Source organism: Thunnus thynnus, chromosome 13 (assembly GCF_963924715.1).
Source record: "Thunnus thynnus chromosome 13, fThuThy2.1, whole genome shotgun sequence".
Taxonomy (NCBI): domain Eukaryota; kingdom Metazoa; phylum Chordata; class Actinopteri; order Scombriformes; family Scombridae; genus Thunnus; species Thunnus thynnus.
Genome location: NC_089529.1, coordinates 11,626,294 through 11,646,631, shown reverse-complemented (window position 1 = coordinate 11,646,631; position 20,338 = coordinate 11,626,294). Strand labels below are relative to the sequence as shown.

The window sequence follows — 20,338 nt, the reverse complement described above, 5'->3', positions numbered from 1 at the left end:
TGGAGACTGCTGTTATGAAGTATGCAGGTTAATTATTTCTCTGTGTGTGTGTGTGCGGTCAGTCATAGGCTACTTTTGGGGACAAATTTTAAACTTAGGACAAAAGCTGTGCCCACCCCCCCAAAAAAAGCTGATTTTTGGGTCAGTGGTGATGGTTAAGGTTAGGGTGAGTCTTCAGTAAATGAATCTAAGTCTATGTAATGTCCCCAAAAGTGACCATGGTCTGATATGTATGTATGTGTGTGTGTGTGTTACTGTACTGGGATTTTCTTGCTGTCTATAGTATATGTCCACTGGTGTAAGAAGTATTGAGATCTTCTTAAAGATCCCCTCCAGACATGTTTTAAGACATATGAAATTGCTCTGCTTTTAATAATAATTTGTGGAGCATGATTAGCTCCCAAACTAGTTGTGATGTCATAAGTCATGCTCAAAGTGTACACCTCTGAAACTCAGATTTGAGGTGAGCAGAGAGAAACTTTCCACTTTCAGTAGCTGAATGTGAAAACAGTCTTTTGGTTTCAAACTCTGCACAAACATCATTCTGCACAGTGAAGCTCAAACATCCAACGGAAGGAACAAGAAGGAAAACATATTTTTGAGTGGAGGGGGACTTTGAGTATAAATACAACCACAGTATAGAAATACTCCATTACAACTAAAAGTCCAGCATTATGCATCATTATGCAAAATGGCGCTATAAATGTGGTAGAGCAAAAAGTACAATATTCCTCTCAAAAATGTAGTGAAGTAGAAGTATCATAAAATGGAAATACTCCAGTAAAGACGAACAGGGAAAATCGGCTACATCCAGTTTTTTTTTTCCCCTGACGACGCCACTGAAAGACTCACTTGTGAAAGGATGCAAACTTGTTTGAACAAAACAGACCACAAATGGGGGTTATGACATCAAGTTGAAGCAAGTGCTGTGGAAGGCACTTAAACACAATGTTATCCTGAATGCATCAGTGGAAGTTCACACAGAGCTGAGGCTGTGATTCATTAAAACCAGCAGTGAGGGAACTTCACCGGTCAGTGAGAGACGAGCATCTTAACAACAGCTATTTTAATGACGGAGAGAGAGAGAGAGAGAGATGGAAAAGGAAATACTACTGCAAAATCCACTTCACCTGCTACTCTGAGGTACTTTATACTTCTATTCCGCTGTATTTCAGAGTGAAAGCACACTACACTGCATTCATCTGACAGTTAGAGTTTCTTTGCAGATTAGGATTTTAAAAATGTAGATGCGTATGTGTTATACAGAAAACCACTATAGTAGTAACAGTATATAAAACAGTTCAGATAGCTCAGCCTCAGCCAGACACATCTGTAATAATGATCCAATAATATAATAATATAATAATATGGCACTGACAGAGGCCATTGTGCCAGCGTAATAAGAACTAGTATTCTTACTTTTGAAGTAAAACATATGCAAGAATTTCACTCATGATGGAGTATTTTTACATTGTGGTATTGATACTACAAATAAATCACATTCATCCTCAGATACACAAAGTTCCTTCTGTCTGTCAACATCTGTTTTTATCTTTAGGTTGTGAAATACAGCTGTTTATTTCTCGCTTCTGTTTGTCATTATAGTCTCGTGCGGTGAGTAAAGCCACCATTTCAGTTTTCGGGAGGGAAGTAAAAAAAAAAAAAACCTAAACAATAATATTGTACTAATACTGATACTCGGGGATGGTTTATGTGTGACCTACGATGTTATTTGCATTCTGTGTGTGTGTCTTGGCAGCCGATGATGCTGTGATGGCGAGGAGCGCAGGCAGAGAGAAATGTGAGAGCGGCCTGTGAACTCTCTGCAGGCCCATGCAGTCATTTCCTCAGCGACTGAAAGCAAACACTCTCACTTTTCGGAGAGGAAGTGACTCAACTCTCTCTCTCTCTCTCTCTCTCCCTTTCTCTTTGTCTCTTTCTCACTTTTGCCTATGTGACCCCCAAACACTGGCCGGCTCTTCTTCACAGTGAGGCGGTTCGTTTTTTAGCAGCCACACCAGCAGTTAGTTCAACATGTGACTGGAAAGACACAAGGTTTTGGTGAAGAGACTCCCGACTGTGTGTGGTGTCACATTTACTACCTAACCTCAATATGGTTTATTCAGAGTGCTCAGCAGTAAGTTTGGGTATTATTTGGTCACATGCGCTGATTGCAAAGATATCAAACTGTAATTTGTTGCAGTTGAAAAAGCACAACCAGGACTGCAGGCAGGGCACGTATGGAAGTCATTTACTCATGTATTGTTCTTAAGGCGCTCATAGCATTTTCATTTTCTGTCACTGAATCATTTTCTTTACTTTATTACACTCGTTACTGCACATTATTTATTGTTATACTACTTTTCAGAAGGACATTTTGTACCTTTTACTCCATTAAATGTATCTGATGATTGTTATCGAGGCAAACTGGCTCCCATGTGTGCAGCTGTAGCCTTCATATTTTCCACCAGTCCTTGTATGATGAAACAATACACACATTTATTGTAAGAGTCCAGTGAGTTTGCAGGATAGCGAACTAAATTCCACCATGCACGAACTAGTTAAAATAAATTGGAAGTACTTGGTTGCCAGGGTGCATGAAGTACTGTAATGAAAGGAATGAGTCAAATTAAATGACGGATTTCTGATTAAACTCAATACTTACATTTAAACATCGAGACCTTTTATATCATAACAAACATATACAATAGCTTATTCGGCTGGTACACAAGGACGAGTGAGAACAACAAAAACTAATTCTAAACTTTGGCTCCTGCAATTGTTGTCCAACTGCTCTTCAAAATAACATGACAAACACATAGGAGGCTTGTGTTGGATTGCAGGAGTTTAAACCAGCCAACAGTTTATATATAGAGAGAGTATTTAAATCACCAACAGCAATAAAACATATTAATAATAAACCTTTCTTCAGAATGAAAGATAATACTTTGGATTTGTATGTCAGTTTTACTGCTTATACTTCTTTACTTTTACTGTGAGTGTAAAACTATAATGTTTTAATTGAGATGTTTTTGTAGTTGTTGCCACTTGTACAAGCGGCAAAATACAGAAAAAATATCACACTGTTAATTACTGAGACACGTTGAAAAGGACCAAACTAATTATCATCACACATCAGAGTGTGAAATCTGCAGACATAGAGACGAATATATAACTTTACTGCAAATGTCACATAGTGTACGTATTTCCACTGATAACATTTTCCTGTCTGTCTCTAATATCTCTTCATGTGAATAGCCATCTGTGGACAACTAGCTGAATCATTACAAGTTTAACTACCACTGCTGACCTCTGTCTGACTGTGATGACTCACATACTTTGTAATATCAGGAGATGTCTTAACACTTTGGAAGACCTTTTTTTATTGAGATGTTATAATCACTGGAGCTTCAACAATGCACTGAACAAACAGGCAAAAAGAGAATACATTTTCTATTTGTGCAGAGAAGATGCAGGTCAAAGGGCACAGCCATTAACAGCAGGGTTTGTTGTCCACAGCTCAGCCACATGCTCACACTGTCACACAACTCCCAAACACAAAGGTGTATACAGCAGTATATTACATGAGTTTTTTTGTTGTTTTTTTTTTTATTTCCAGAGTGACACGCACAGCTGTGCAGCTATGATTTGCAGAGTGGGGTCTGTGCGGGGGCAGCAGAGCAGAGGAGAGAGGAGGAGAGGAGAGGAGAGGAGAGGAGGGGGTGTTAGGAGAAATAACCAACAAGGAAACCACTTTCAGCTTTGCTGCTGCACCGCCTGCCTGGCCTGCAGCCAGGTTTCTCCAGAGAGGGTTGGCTCACCCCTTCTCCTCTCCTCCCTTCTTTCTCTCCCAAACCCACATAGCTACGCACTCTCTCCAACTCACAGAAAGCAACAGGCGAGAAGAAGGAAGAGCGACAAAAGCGAGAGGAACTTTTTTTTTTTGAAACAACAGCAACGAGAGCAGCAAGAAACTTTCCAAAGATGCCAAACGTTTCGGTTTTGCAGATGGATCACTTGGGTACTACGCGAGGGAAGTGATTTTTTTTTTTTCCTCAAGGAGAAAACAGGAGGGAGGACGCGCTATTTTTTCTCCACCGTATGAGACGTCAAAAATCTGCCTCGGTTAACAAAGCAGGCGCGTTTGAGCTGGAGCTGAACGCCTCAGCTTCTGGTTTAATGTCCCCGGGTGTCTGTGGAGGGCAGTGAAGGATGCCAGGATGCCCTCTCTGATCTCCCATCTGCTTGTCATCTGGCTGAGCGTCCACAGGCTGGTGTGGTGCACGGAGCGCTCCTCCACACGGGAGCGCTTCAAGGTGGTCATCGCTCCTCTCATCTGCAAGCGGATCTGCCTGAAGGGCCAGTGTCAGGATACCTGCGAGCAGGGCAACAACACCACGCTGATAGCGGAGAACGGACAGGGGGCCGACACGCTCATAGGACAGGGCTTCAGGGTCGGTGAGTGACCGGCTGCTGGAACAATGCAGTTTGTTTATAAGGGGTTTATAATGAGGCTGCTGAGATTAACTAATAATCTGACCTCTTGGTTCATGGGTTTTCCTCTATCAAACCCATGAAGAAGAGGGGGGGAGGTCTGTTGGGTTATTTATAAATGCACAGTTTGTGGAGGTGTCTCATAATGTGGAAAAAAAGTGAAATATTAAGATAATCAGGTGACCTTCAGACACCTCACTATGACCGTGGGTTTAGTTGTTTTTCCACATTGCACTGCATGATAATGTCTAAGCTGCCAGACATTATCCTGGAAGAATAACTACTTTGAATGGCTCATTTAGACAAAAAAAGGTGAACTATCACTAGGAAACTCCATAAAATGGTTAATTTGGATAATATAACAAAGCCCCACTGTTAATGTTATTACACAACAAGAGGCAGTGGTGGAAAAAGTATTAAGATTAACTAGCCTGTTTAATTTAGCGAAGGAAAAGTGGCAACTTGAGGGCAATAACAGGAAAAAAATCCTGCTTTTAAAAATCTTACTTTAGCAGCAAATTGTGCTTCACTATCAAAAGCAAAAGTACTTATAATGCAGACTGTTTAAAGTTGAAGCTGGTTCAGGCATTACAGTAAAATCTATAATAAAAAAAGTAACTACCACTGTCAGATAAGTGTAGTTCAGTAAACATTTTCTCTCTGTAGTATCGTGGTGTAAAGTAAAAAGTGTCTTAAAATTAGATAATTAAGAAGAGTACAAATACACACTAAATGCTACATGAGAAGAGTACACGAGTAAATGTACTTTGTTACCTTTACCTTTGTTTGAACAGCAAAAACAATGACGCCCCGCATGTGGTTATCATAAGCCAAACCATAAACAATATAAACAAAACCCTCCCATTCACTTGAATGAGAAAGTGTGTCCAAAAACTTTTGACTGGTACTGTTTATCAGACTCATAGAAATGGCCTTATCTTCTTTATACGTGGCCGCAGTTTGTTACCAGCTACTGATATTCACCATGAATTCCTGTCATTAAGATTCATGACAAATGGGTAAAAACTTTGCAAATAAATAAGTGGGTAAGATGAGTTGAGATGGGTTTAACCTCCACTACATCGCTGGAAAATGTTCCCATATTACGCTTTAATTACCGAGGCATGGCTCATTACATAGCATATAAATGTACTCTTAGATCTATACTTTCCCCCTTGACTCCAGTGTCTGGTTGGCATGAGTGGAGCCTTTCTGCACTGTATCAGATCAGCTGTGGTGAGACATGGAGCCTCACAGTCTACGTCAGCCTCCAGCCCAGAACTGGATTTCACTGGTGCTCTTTTGTCTCGCTCGCTCTGTGTAGAGAATAAGATAATCAGCGAGAAAAAATTACATGATTGATTGTTTAAAATGCTAAATTATGATAAGATGAGTTCAAAACAGATGAAGGAGCTTATTTAACATCTGTGGTGGACAGTGATGTTGTGCCATTAATGATAAACATGGTCCAAGTCATTTGTCTCTGTGCATCGGCAGATGTTAATTATCAGTCACTTTGTCTGTTTCTGTTTCATCAAAGTAATCTAATGTGGAGGAATACAAATCCCATATTCTTAATTAACTAGTACAAGTGTAAAGTGACAGATAACAGCATAGAGCCAGCATAATGTGCAAGAAATTAAGCTTTTTTCAAATCAAATATTCCTCAAAATACTTCAACTTTAAATAAAACTTAGATGCAACATTACTGAATAACAAATAGTTCTCAAGAAATCCCTCATATTCATCTGTGGCTGTTGGACGCCGATGAAGAAGTCAGTATGTATTAATCACAAACAAGCTACTAGTCGCTTCTTACAGTTTCCCCACAGTTTTTCAGTGCAGAAAAATTGTAGGTGTTCACACAGATGTAGCCTGTCCAGCTGTTGTTTTTTTTTTGTTTTGTTTTTTTGGGTGCATGTGGAAGAAGTCAGGCTATGAATCCTCCTTGTCACCATGTAGTGCTGCAGAGTCAGAGAGTTGGCCGGACACCAGTCCTCACTTTTTCTCCCCCTGATTTTCTTGTGATGCGTCACGTTTTGGAGCTTCTGTGTCAAATAATTCAAGAGAGACATTTTAAATTCCTGGAATACCTCATGCTTCTTCACATTTGGTCTGGATAGTGAAAGTGCTCTACAGTCACCTGTCTCCTGGATTTCACAGTCAAAGTATCTGAAAGAAGATCCTCGTTGAGTTGCATGAGTTTTTGTTGCAGAAGATATAGAGGGTTTGGCTTCAGCTTGCAGAGGAGATGTGTGTTGTTCTGTGTGAGGGCTGGAATGTGGTTTGGACAAGTGGAAATTTCTCTCTCCCGTGTTAAAACGGCCATGGCTATAGCAGCAACAATATGAAGACTTTTCCATATTTGTGCAGTTGTGACGTCAGCACAGTGAGGCAAAGGCCAGCACTGAGCAAACTTTTTCTCCTAAAGAATATGTAGTTTCTCTCAGTGAGTGCAGAAATACCTTCCAGCACGTTTGCTTCGGTATGTACAAAGATTTCCACAGTCAGTAAAGTAATTGGCTGAAATTCGGTGGACAGACAGATTGAGGACCAAGAAACAGTCAGGTTTTAGTGGTGATCTGGATCCAGGATTCCTGCCAACAGATGAATATCGTTTTATGGCCATAACTTTAAAAGTACTAGAGAGAGAATTTCAATATTTTTTACCTTCAGTTGGCAGATTGACACGATAAAGTGAAAGAAAACATGGGAATGACAAACTCAAACTGGGATGTGGCTATTACATGGTATACTGGTCTATGCGATTTTGACTTGACATGTTGTAATTTTGTGACTTGACGTGTTGTCATTTTGTCAAAATGCTGACTTTAAGTCCTAAAGTAATGCTCGCAGGATCAGAAATAAACGTAGCCTTGAATTTAAGTTAGACGAATGATATCCCTGGGTTAAACAGCTGGAGAGCGAGTCAGCGTTGGCAGGAGGTTTGTGCTTCCAAGGAGATGTTTTGACATAGCTTACTTTTTCTGATCAGCTGTCCAAAAACCCAAAGCACTCCATTTACAGCAATATTAAACAGAGAAAAGCAAGCAAGTCTCACATTTAACACGTGTAACCAGCAGATATTTTAAGTTTCTACTTGACAAATAAAACCTGTATTAAATATTTTTTTGTCCACTTGGGGGCAGCACAACAAGCTGTAAACATTGACATTGACATATTATTACCTCATAAATGAGGTAGTAAACAGTTTACACATCGAGCAGATAGAGAGCAACATTAGCGTTCATTTGGAATCATGTTTCTGTCCACCTGATGACTGTAAGCATGCTGGACATGTAGCATACAGTTGCGTTTTAGAGCTTTTTTGCTTTAAACAGCTGCATGGCTGAAAACGATGCTGATGAGAGCATTGAGTGAATAAAAACAGTAAAGTTGTGAGCCGTAAAACCAAAACAATGAGCTGAAAGAAGCTAAAACGAGCTGCCTAAAGCTGAGGTGATCATTTTTTGCGGGGTTATCACTACGAGCAGCACCTTTCACATTACATGCTGTCATTTGATCCATTGCTAATATACATATTGATAAGAGCAGCTTTAAACAATATATCAGTCACAAAAATAATCATTGATTAATTTCCTGCCAGTTCATCCAGCACTATACTGGAGTCGAGTCATTTGATTACAGGCATAAACTTCCTTTTGTTAAAAAAACATTTGTTCATAAACATCCATTATCTAAATTTCAATCAAGCAATAAATCTGAGCAGTGTGTGATTATGCTGTCCCAGCCGGGGAAAGACAGCCAGACGACCACCCAGATGTTCAGACAAAGCAGATCGTCTCAGTCTGGATTACCTGCTGTACATGAGGACAAATCACCTAAATGACAGGCAGCTCTTTTCTCCTGTTAGTCCTGTTTGAGAGAACTGCTGAGCTGTAATACTGAACACATTGTCATACACACATACACATCATACAACATCTGTTATGGTTTAGTAAGTAGCAGTTAGCGTTAGCACTGGTCTATTTAATATCCAGTGTACATCACAGCAGCCCCTGTATGTAGTCATTATATCACACATGTTCTCTGAGCTCTAGCATACACTGCAATTCATATAATACATACTTATCAGATTAAAATTCTTTATTATGAACAGGCGAACACTTACTCGACATATTTAACCCGCATGGGATGATTTCCCTGGAATGAAGGTAAAGTTTGCCAGATATGCGCTGGTCATATGTTTCCAGGGTATCCACATGTCATTAATAGATCTATATTTCATCATACACTTCCTAAAACTGATGAAAGCACGGAAACTTGAAAGCCTCCCATGCGTGTTGGCAGGCAGAGAAAAGTTGACGTCTGCAGCAACATATTCGCTTTTCTTGGTTTCCACATCGTATCCATGTAAGTCGTCATCGGGCTCCGCAGGGGCCAAAGCGGAGGCATCGTTATTGTTTATGTGAGGAATAAAAGTATGAGTGCATCTTGTTCTATTCATTGCTGTTGAATTCCCCCTGTCAAATGTATTATATAGCACACCATTTAGAAAGAGTCAGGAGAGATAAAAGGGTGAAGAGGGAATTGCTTGTGACAACGGTTGCAAGATGGATTTGTACATCATAAACCTCGAATGAACCTTTGCATGCTGATCCCATTACATGCTCTTGTCCATATCTCTCTTGAACCTGAACGTGTTTACTGGCAGAGGAGAGGAGAAACTGTGTTTCTCAAATGAAGGGCTGTCTTTGTAATTACAAACCCAACTTGGAAAAAGTTGGGATGGTATGGAAAATGCAAATAAAAAAAGAAAGCAGTGATTTCTAAATTTACTTTGACTTTGTTTCATTGCAGACAGTTTGAAAACAAGATATTTTGTGTTTTGTCTGGCCAACTTCATTTTATTTGTAAATACACATCCATTCCTGCCATTCAGGCCTGCAACATATTCAAAAAAAAGTTTGGATGGGGGCAATTTAGGGTTTGATATGAGGTAAAATAATGAAATGATGATGTGATTTGAAACAGGTGATGTCAACAGGTGATTGTAATCATGATTCGGTACAAAACCAGCATCCAAGAAAGGCCAAGTCCTTTAGGAGCAAAGATGGGCCGACGATCACCAGTTTGCCAACAAATGCATGAGAAAATCATTGAAATGTTTAAAAACAATGTTCCTCCAAAAAAGATAGGAAGGGATTCGAATATTTCATCCTCTATGGTGCATAACATAACTAAAAGATTCAAGGAATTGGGAGGAATTTCAGTGCATAAAGAGCAAGGGCGCAAGGTTAAGCTGAATAACAGTGATCTCCGTTTCCTCAGACGGCACTTCATCAAGAACTGTCATTCATCTATAAGCCATATAACCACATGGGCTCAGGATTACTTTGGCAAACCTCTGTCAAGCACTACAATATGTAGTGACATCCACAAATGCCAGTTAAAACTTTACTATGCCAAAAGGAAGCCTTATATTAACTGTGTCCAGCAGTGTCGTCGACTTCTCTGAGCATCTGAGATGGACCATCACACAGTGGAAACGTGCATTTTGGTCAGACAAATCAGTATTTCAGGTCTTTTTTGGAAGAAATGGACTCCATTTGCTCCAGACCAAAGAAGAAAAGGACCATCCAGACTATTACCAGCAACAAGTCCAAAAGCCAGGGTCTGTCACGGTATGGGATTGCGTCAGTGCCCTTGGCAAAGGTAACTTACACTTCTGCGATGGCGCCATTAATGCTGAAAAGCACATAGAGACTTTGGAGCAACATATGCTGCCTTCGAGACAACATCTTTTCCAGGGACGCCCATGCATATTTCAACAAGACAATGCAGAACCACATTCTGCACACATTACAAAAGCATGGCTGTGGAAGAAGAGGGTGCGGGTGCTGGACTGGCCTGTCCCCACTAGAGAATGTGTGGCACATTTTGTAAAGCAAACATGCCACAACAAAGACCCTGTACTGTTGCACACCTTAAGGCTTGTTTACAGGAAGAATGGGACAAAATTACACCTGAAACGCTTCATCACTGTCCCTAAACGTCTTTTAAGTGTTGTGAAAAGGGATCACAACATAACAAAGTGGTAAATGCTTTACTGCCCTAACTTTTTTTGAAATTTGCTGCAAAGAATCGAAATTGAAATGGGGGTTTATTTTGAAAAAGTAAAATAAAATCATGAGGTAAAACGTCAAATAATGTGCTGTTGTATTGTTTGCAATGTAATACAGGACTGTAAATTATAGGGAGAAGTAGAAAAGGTGCTTTTATTGCTGCGAGACACCTTGGCATTCTTGTTTACGTGTGTGCATCTGTCTCACACTTTGTCCACCTATGAAAGGAGGACTTACATTTTCAGCAGTCCTCAAAGAAAACCTTCATAAATCAGGTGGTTACATAAAAACTCATGATCTGTACGCATGCTGTGATTGTTCTGATTGATGTGTGGTTTTTCCTACAAGAATTGGTCCAAGTGTTTTTTTTTGCTATTGCTATCACAGAGGCATCCCATCTATCAGCCTCACTGACAGCTGCTGCTCGGCTCCCAGACAGCCCCTCTGAGCCTTGTCTCGCCTCTGCACCTCAGCAGCATCTCCTCGGTATCAGGGCTCCAGACGTCCAGGCTGCTCTAGATTCTTGTCTTTTTCTGGAATAACTAAGACCACAGGGCCTCATGTTGCACAGGAGGTGGTCTTAATCATATCCCACTCTGCGCTTGTCTCCCCGAAAATGGGCATCATGAGGAGTGGATATGGCTATTTCTGGATTTCCCATGTGGTTCTGTATTTAGAGTGAAGTGACAGTAGTAGCCATGCGGTTTGTTTTGGTTTTCCTCTTGGCATGGGTCAGAGGTCCATGGGAGCCTGAAAATGAAGACAAGTCTGTCAAATTTAGTAGACGGAGCTGGTTTCGCTTTCTTTCTATTTAGGAGGTGAGTTTATTTTACCTTTCAAAGCCCTCTGCTCTTCCTCACACACTCCTCTTTCTCCCGTGCCAAACTTTTGAAAAGGCGGTCTGACAGAGCCAACCAAAAACCTGCCGCACTCCGGATTTTTGCCACAGGTTGGACTGAACACAGAGGTGAAGCTGGGCACAGCTCCCGAGCATCTCAAACTCAAACACTCATGTGGAAGCGAGTCTCACCCACATTAATTTGCAGCTTGTTAGAGCTTCTTGCCTTTGATGAAGGGTGCATTTATCACGTGTGTTTGCAGGCAGATCAACAACCCCCTCTGTCAAGGCTGTTTTAATATTTTTGGATGCACATTCTGTCACCCCTCCCTGTCTATTTATGCATGGTGGGAAAATAATACATGGTGTTATTTGGGGTCTGCCATACTCATTAACCTTTTACTAGACTGCTAGTGTTATGAAAAGAAGCATGAATATGAACATGTAATATATGCGTTGATAGATGAGACTCTTATGGTTTTGGTCATTAACTAACTCAATCAATCAATAAATACATTTTAAAAATCCCTCCCACAGCAGAGTTTACAACTGAAACCTTAAAGTACATGCTGTCTTCTTACCTTCAGTCGAACAGTATGTTAAATCTATTAAAGTTTTAATTCCAAATTATTTGCAAGGGTCTAAAACCAAAAACAGTCTGTTTGTTGTACTGTAATTTAGGGAGGACCACAACAAAAAGATGGGTGGTGGTTTTTAAAGGGTTAAATCCGCATTCACTTCTTTCTGTGTTTACATTTGTCAGGATTGTTCCACAACATTCATTCAGACTGAAAATCCAAATGATCTTAGCCGGAGTTTCCCATGAAATCAGACTGCTCCATGTCATCACTTGTTGCAAAAAAAAAAAAAAAAAAGAAGCCAATTCAGCTGTACATGTTATAAAAAAGCACTGCAGTAAATTACAGTATGTTTGGAAAACAAAGCAGCAATTAGAGGTGCTTTTTGGAACGTCACAAGGGAACAGTGTGTATATTTGCATGCGTGTGTGTGCCTAAGTGTGTTTGGTGTTCAAGAGCAGTGTACTGAACCCAGCTCAAACAAACAGCCTTCTTTGCCATCTTTAACACTCTCCTCCCATTTGCTTAGCGAGGGGGAGAAACGGAGCAGTTATTTAAAGCCGCTCAGAGGAATGCGAGCGCTAGGGACTGCACCCACACCGTGCAAGACCCTGTAGCTGCAGCGATTATCCAGGGTAAACAGAATAACACGGCCTCTGCCAGCGCTGCTGCCATGGCCCGAGACTGTGCAGCCTATAACATTACCTGCCACACGTTCCAGTGCTGAGTGTTGAGTCTCCCGCAGGGCAGGTATCTGACATAATCTCAGCAGAGCACTGTCAGCACTCCTCTACCTGCCTGCCCTCCTGTCCCCATAGCCGAGCCTTTTAGACAGTCATTATATGACATCATTCATATCTGTGCCAAGATGCTGTCTGATTCTCTGGCTCCTTTTCCACAAACATCTCTGCCAGCAGGGAGTGACAGGGCAATGCTGGATTTATGCCCACCAAAGAACTATAGAAACCACTCCGCATATTTCCATGACATTTGAAAATCACAGTGCAAGGCAGAGTTTGATTTAAATTTGGATAATTGCAGACCTTCTTACTGTCCTAATCTTCTTGATCTTAGTCCGTCCTGCTGACGGCTGCTTCAGTTTCTTAGGATTATTCCGCTTGTCGTCATCGTCCAGTTTCTGTAGGATTAGCAAACTGTTATTTTAGAATGACTGTGATAGTTAATGAACGCCTTTGGTGACAGTGGTCGACTCTGGAAAAGGGCAGCACTATTGTTTGGATAGCAGAGGCCGAGGTCGCTCAGAGTTTGTGGGGGTGGACGGTGCCTAGAGAAGTCTGCAGGGGGAGGAGGAATGCGTACGCAGGTTTGTGTTTTCAAAAGGCAGTGATTATGTCATTTACTCCCAATGTCTGGCTCAGCTGCAGGAGACTGACCCACTTCATACATCGCACTTTTTCACTCCTTGTGGTATGTGGTCTCATAGTGCCAGTCGATGGTAGGCGTATTTGGGGATGCGGTTTCCTGCTTTGGAGCTCATGGTAAAGGGAAGCACGTCATATGATGAAAGCCATTCCCCTATTCTCTTTTAAACAGTTACTCAAGCGGCAACTGTGTTTACCGTTTTTGGGGCCCTGTGTTTAGTCACAGTTCTCTCAAGTCACGGAAAATGCTGTCAGATAGTACAAAAATACCACTCTGTTAAAGATTAAAAATAAGCATATTCTGTTAACTAACATGTTAGAGGAATACAAAAGAAGTGTAATGTAAAAGGATCACTCCTAGTGCCGAACCCACTGAGAATTAATACTTGAAACTGTTGATCTTTGCAGGTTTTAGCAAGTTGTAGCTCAATGTCTCAGCTTTCAAGGCTGGACACGTCTCACCGTTCTAATGTACCCTGTCCTCCCAAGAAAAATGACACAGGAAATGTTGTTAATATCAGTTGCCCAAAAACGTCACATAGTTACGTTTGAGTGACAGATGCCATCTAGTTGGTGTTGTAATTATGACCCAGATACCGTATGTCGACAAATTTCCTCACTCAGAGGAGGAGAAGTCGATGGAGGCGTTGACCCAACAGTGGACTTTGCCACAGGAGACAGTTGTTTGTTTCCCGTTTTTCTAACCACAAGTGTCACATTCCCAAGAGTGGAGACGGTTTTTCGAAAAATGTATGATTGTCCCTTAGCCTTAACCCTGTGGTTATTATTGTAGCCATGATGATGAAGTTCGCCTCACTTTAAGGAAGTATTGCCTTTAACCCATATGACATCTTTCTCTAATCTTAACAAGTGATTATTTTAACCCATAACCCATAAAACATGGTCTTTCCCTAAAGATTTTTTCTTTCATTTTGTGCTTAAACCTAACCAGACCTTAACCATAGCGTTTTCACATCATGAAACATAATTATTTTTTAACAGTGTTTTGCGAAGATTTTAGAAAGCACAGACCAATGATGTCATCCTCGTCGTCATCGATTACTGCCAATAGGGGCGCCAGATTAGAAAACGCTCGAGTGTGTCGTTCTGTACACGGTCAAACGACCTATTTTGTAGCCAAATCCAACAAACAAGCTCAGGAACAAGTTTATCTTAATTTTCCACCAAAAATAGGTATGGTGTTCTGGTATGGTGTAGACCATACCAGTTCTGGTATGCTGTAGACCATACCAGAACTGAAAGGTTCTAGGAATAGTCCAACATTTTGGGAAATAGGCTTGTTTACTTTCTGGCAGAGAGTGTCATCAGAAGATTAATACTACTCTCATATCTATCTGTTATATATAAAACTACAGCCAACAGCTTGTTAGCTTAGCTTAGCTTAGTGTGAAGACTGAAAACAGGGGCAAACAGCTAGCCTGACTCCGTCCAAAATTAACAAAATCCAACTTTCACCACCTCTAAAGCTCACTAATTAACATATTATATCTTGTTTGTTTAATCTGTACAGCAGTTTTATGTGCCAGGCTGTTTTTTTCCATTGGGAAGGCCATGTTACGCTGTGTCTGTTATGTACATGTACACAGGTTAGCTATAACCTAGTAGTTAAAAAATCACTTAAAACAGCTTTAGGTAAAAATTCAGAAGGCCCTTTGAGTATTGGTATGTGTTCAATGTCCAATCCTGAATTGTGCTTTTAGTGTATCCTTATCTGTGCTTTAAGAATTTAAGTAGGCATGCACAGTATGTTGGTCTAGTTTCTTTGTATTGGGCAGTAATTGCTTAGATATACAGTATGTTATCTGTATCAGATAATGATGTTTGGGAGTAAATATGTTTGAACATATACTAAAATATGATTGTTTCTACATTTAATTTGAAGTCATTTGTTCATTGATACTGCGAGTGTGAGTTGTATAGTGTTAAGCAAAAAGACAGTCCACATCTGCAATGTATCAGCAAAAAGAAAACTCCACCAGTGGAAACACGCCTGACGGAGGTAACACAAAGTGTATTTCTGTATCTGTGTTAGTCGTCATGACCATGGGAATGATCGCACGTTGACCAAAAAGCGACCAGCATCCATTTTTAAACTTCTGAGTGGGTTGATTCAGACTGGGTCGTGAGTCGTGACTGAATCATAGAGAAAGTGACTCAGTTGGCATCATCAATGAGTTCGGTGTCTGATTCTTGCAGACTGGGTAAACTCCAACCAATGTTAGGGTTGGAGATGATGTCTGCAGTAGCTTCCAGTTCATTGAACTGGGGAGCTTTTGAACTGTGGTTTGTTGGGCCGTAATTTGTTGTTTTTGTGCTGGGAGGGTGCGGCTGCGGCTGAAAGCACGCTGTGGAGGGAGGGGGCTGACGATGCGTCATCTCCAGACAGACAGCAGTGAGTGGGTGGGTGGTCACAGGGCACTCGGAGGGCAGACTTTCCTTTCTTTGTCTTTCTTTCTTTCTTTCTTTCTTTCCACGTGTCTGTGTAAAGGCATTTTCTGTACAGTTTGCAAAAAAAGTACAGACTAGTACAATTGTTCCACCAGTTATTACCTGTAATTTAGTGAAAATATGAAAAATGTACATCTGTGTCCCCATGGACATACATGGTTTCTTTCTTGAGTATGTCCTGTTAGTTACACTCAGTGTGCTTACTTAGTAGTTGAGGAATGTACAGTATGTTTTTCCTTAAAAGCATCTTGTAATCACAAAAAATCACACTACTTTTTATTCTCTGGAGTTTACATCTCTCCTCTTTCCCAGATACATGATATTTCCAATGATATTTTAACCCCCTGCCCCCACCCTTTATCGTCTCATGCTGTGCAGAGATCTGTCTTTCTCTTCTGCGGAGTGAATCATGACATTATGAAGAACGAGCTCTCACTCATATGTCACATCAAGCACTGTGACGAGAAGAGCTTGAAGACAAAGACTTTTTTTCCCATCGCTCCGTCTCTTTTCTTTCTTTAGTTCAGTTCGCTCCTCTGGTTGGAGTGAGCGCTGCATGGGAAAATTATATGTTTTCTGACTGTCTTGGCACATACAGTACCTGCAAGCTGACTTTCAATATTAAATTAGGTCTCAAAGCCATGACAGCAAAGGATAAAGTCAACTTTGACTGTTTTCTTAGCTTAACTGAAGCTATATATGGCATGGTTATATATGTAATGGGAGTACAGTACAGTTTACATTCAATTAAGTTATTGAATCAAGACTTTGTGCAGATCTAGATGCAAGATTAGTCATCTTTAAATGGGATTTTGGATTGTTCTTAACTGCTTCCATTTTCTTTGACAAGGCCATGTGGAAAATAAGGTTCATAACAGCATAACTGCTTTATATTCACAAGTCCCGCCCCCTCACCATTCAGCCAGCCAGCCTCATGCCTCACATTCATTCAGACCACCAAATAACTCTTAGGTGCGTTTGATTTTTAATAACACACCACCTCTAGTCTTAGGAATGTGTTAGATCCATAAAGACAAAGGTGTGGTACAAACAGAGGGCGGCTGCCTCTGAGACACAAAGCTAACTGGCGAGGAGAGTCGAATGACTGATTGCGGATCATAAATTCTGCTAATGAACTCCAAGGTGATGATTTAAAGGGAAAGTCCGCTGGAAAATGAAATCCTTGTTATGATCTCAACTTTAAAACTTGGTGCTCTTTTCAGTATGTAACGTGGTGCAGTCGCCAAACCACAGCATTTCTCCAGGAGAGACGTACACCCTCCAGTTAATAGCGCATACACGCACACACGGACGAACACACCCATTCGCATACAAGATCTGCAGAAAGCATTAGCCCTTGCATCGCCAGAATGACTCGAATTTAACTAAAGGAGGTAGATGTGAAGGAGAAGAGTCACTGTTATGTTATAACATACAAAGTTCAGTCCTCCTGCAGCTCTGAAGACAGCTAATTTAAACAGAATCCAGTAATTGGTATAATATAAGCGTGAAGTGCAGTTGTAATAGCACCTGTTGTTTAGAGCTCTAATCTGGTGTTGTGTGGAGGTGTGATGAACCATCACTGCAGCTAAAAATGCCCTTTTTTGTCTCAATTATGATCAAAATTTAAGTTCACGTTGGAGAAATTGTACTATTTTTCTATTTACACATTGTCAGACTAACTCAAAACTGAGCCTAGTTAATTGAATTATTGGATGTCTTTGCAGCGGCTCGCCTGAAAAGTAAGGAAATATGCCAACCCCAACATGATGGTTAGTTTCCTTAACAAATGGGCTGTTCAACATCATATCAGCTATGGAATTCAGCAGTTTGACCTGCTGTGGCTTTTATAAACAAAATATACACACAAGGCACCTTTCCAACATCAAATTCCCCCCTAAACTGAACTCCATCCCTCATTTCAGTATCTATTTTTTTCATCAAGAGACAACATTTCAAACATAATTCAGTGACTGCATAAACACTCTTCTTTTTTGTGTGACTTCCTGTTTGCAAGCCAGCGAGGTTATCGTGCACCATAGTAAACAGCACTGTGATGATTAGCAGTGAAACAGCACTTCCAGTTTCACTGTTCACATCACTCCAGTCTGGGCTGCCTTTGAGTAACAAAGCTACATTTAAAATCAGCATAATTTGATTCTTGACAGCACAGCACAGTACAAGTTGTACTTTATGCCAAAACATCCTCCCACAAGATAGTAATAACGCTGTCAATACCAGTTGCAGATGTGTATTTTACTTTCTGTTGCACGACACCAAATTGGGCTCCTTTCACAACATCAAATGGTTTCATTCACATGACCCCCACCCCTTTCCCCACCCAAAAAATATTACTCAAAATCTGGAATATGATTCCCCCACCTCCCTGTGTGTCATTGGTGTGTCATTGACCCTGACTGTGCTACCCGGGCTCATTCAGACACCTTCCCAGGCAGACAGGGTCTCAGCCCAGACATTCCCTGACTCGTCTCTGAAGTCTCTGTGGGTTTAGATTGTGTAATCCTGTTTGGAAAGATGTTCTTTTCCTGTGTTTTTGTGTCTGCAATCCTAATTTTCAACCCCCGCATCTTTCCCAGTTTCCTCTCAGTCTAAATCCAGTACTGAGACAAAATCTGAACCATGGAAATTGAAGCTCTTGTGTTAGAGGAAGTCTGACAGAGTAGAGCTGGCTGTCTTCAGTCAGTGCTGCTCACCTACTACTTCCTGCATCGCCTGAGCTTACCAGCTTGATTCTGCGTGTTGCTGCCTGCACCCAGTTATAGTGGTTTAAGACCTCCGTCACATAGAGTTAGGACGTGCAAGGCTGCTTCTGAAGTATCTATCTTGTTTCAGATTGAACATTTTTACCCAAATAGTTGGCTGTTTCATTGAGGTTCTTTAATTTTTCTGCCTGACTTTCACTATGTGAGGATGTCCATGCTGTGTTTAAAGTGATCTAGTCCCATAATTACGCCACAGCCCAGACTCCCTGGCAGTCCACACCTAATTACTTCCATGTGTGTACACTTGGCTCAGCAGCACAAAGAGGCCTCCTCTCCTCTCCTCTCCTCTCCTCTCCTTTCTTCTCCTCTCCTTTCCTCTCCCCTCCTCTCCTCTCCTGTCCTCTCTGCTCCTGTCCTCTCCTTTCTTCTCCTCTCCTCTCCTTTCCTCTTCTCTCCTTTCCTCTCCTCTCCTCTCTTCCTGGATTTTACGTTTAGGTTAGGTTTTTGTGGGTCTAAAAGGATTTCAGGCTTTGTTGCACCCCAACTGGTCAATGCCACATTTTTGGCTGCTCCAAATGGCAACAAAAAGTAACCATTTGAACTTTTATAGTCACAGATGACCGTTAGCGGTACAGAGCATGCTTGTGTTTACCGACAAGGCTGGTCTGTGACGCATTATATTCAAGAATAATAAATGCATCAGTATGAAAAAGAAAATTTTTCAGCTATTTCTTTCCAAAACACATCTTTTGTTTAGAGAACACTTACGTATTTTGTTGTTAAATTGCCAATAGTTATTTCCTGGTGGTAAAAAATACCTGCCATTACTATAAAAAGTGTTTTTATGATACGTTTGGACTAAACCTCAAGACTGCTTTCAACATTATAACAACTGGGGGATGACACAGAGTTTATGTTGGAGAGATGATGGACTTAAAGAGACACACCAATGTTTTTCCAGCCAAAGGCCTTGGGTAGGAGTAAGATGAACACACTGAAAGGCAGCAATACAATGTTGGGAGTAAAAGGCGTACACTGTAAGTGTTTGACAAGAACGTTATGATTAGATTGGAAGCTGCCACAAAGAGGGAGAGAAACAAAGTGAAGAGTGAAACCATGGTGAAAGAGATCATTGTATTAACTGGATTAAAGTTGACTGTAACTAGAGTAAAAAAAGGAAGGATATTGAATAAACTGATAGTAATAATGCAATTTGGAAAACAACAGAGCTGAGTATTAAATTGATATGTGACCATAGCACACAGTTTAAAAATTTGATCAAATTACTTGTTTTGTCTGACTGGCAGTCCAAAACCCAAAGATATTCAATTTACTGTCATAGAACAAGAAAACCTCCACATATTCACATATCGTAAGAGGCCAGAACTAGTGAAGTTTTTGGCATTTTTGCATAAAAAAGAAATTGAACAATTAATTAATCAAAATCAAAATTGTCTCAGATTAATTTTCCCCCAATCAATTAATCGACTAATCTTTTCAGCTTTAATCAGATATTCACTGATATAATTTATGCTTTATTTAAGTTCTTGTGCTATATTTAAGTTCTTGTGTGGTTTTAAAATGTTGATTTCTGGATTTCAGCGCCAAATATACTGGGCAAAATTACATATCATACAATACATATAAAGTATTATAAGTATAATTATACTGAATGATACCCAGGCCAAAAAATATTAGACATGTGGCCTGGCTGAACTTGTATCTATTACTTCATCAGCTGTCAACGTAGTCATACTGGTAGTATTCG

At 40.6% G+C, this 20,338-nt stretch overlaps 1 protein-coding gene across 2 annotated transcripts in view; it reads left to right on the top strand.

The window, feature by feature from the left end:
• The first annotated feature begins 3,611 nt into the window (after positions 1–3,611).
• ltbp3 (latent transforming growth factor beta binding protein 3) overlaps positions 3,612–20,338 on the top strand; it is a 38,616-nt gene continuing 21,889 nt past the window's right edge. The window contains exon 1 of one of the 2 annotated variants that reach the window (XM_067607912.1): positions 3,612–4,458. In XM_067607912.1, the coding sequence (XP_067464013.1) occupies positions 4,221–4,458 (238 nt within the window). In that variant the 5' untranslated portion in view covers positions 3,612–4,220. The remainder of the gene's footprint in view (positions 4,459–20,338) is intronic. The other variant, XM_067607911.1, reaches the window with a different exon arrangement.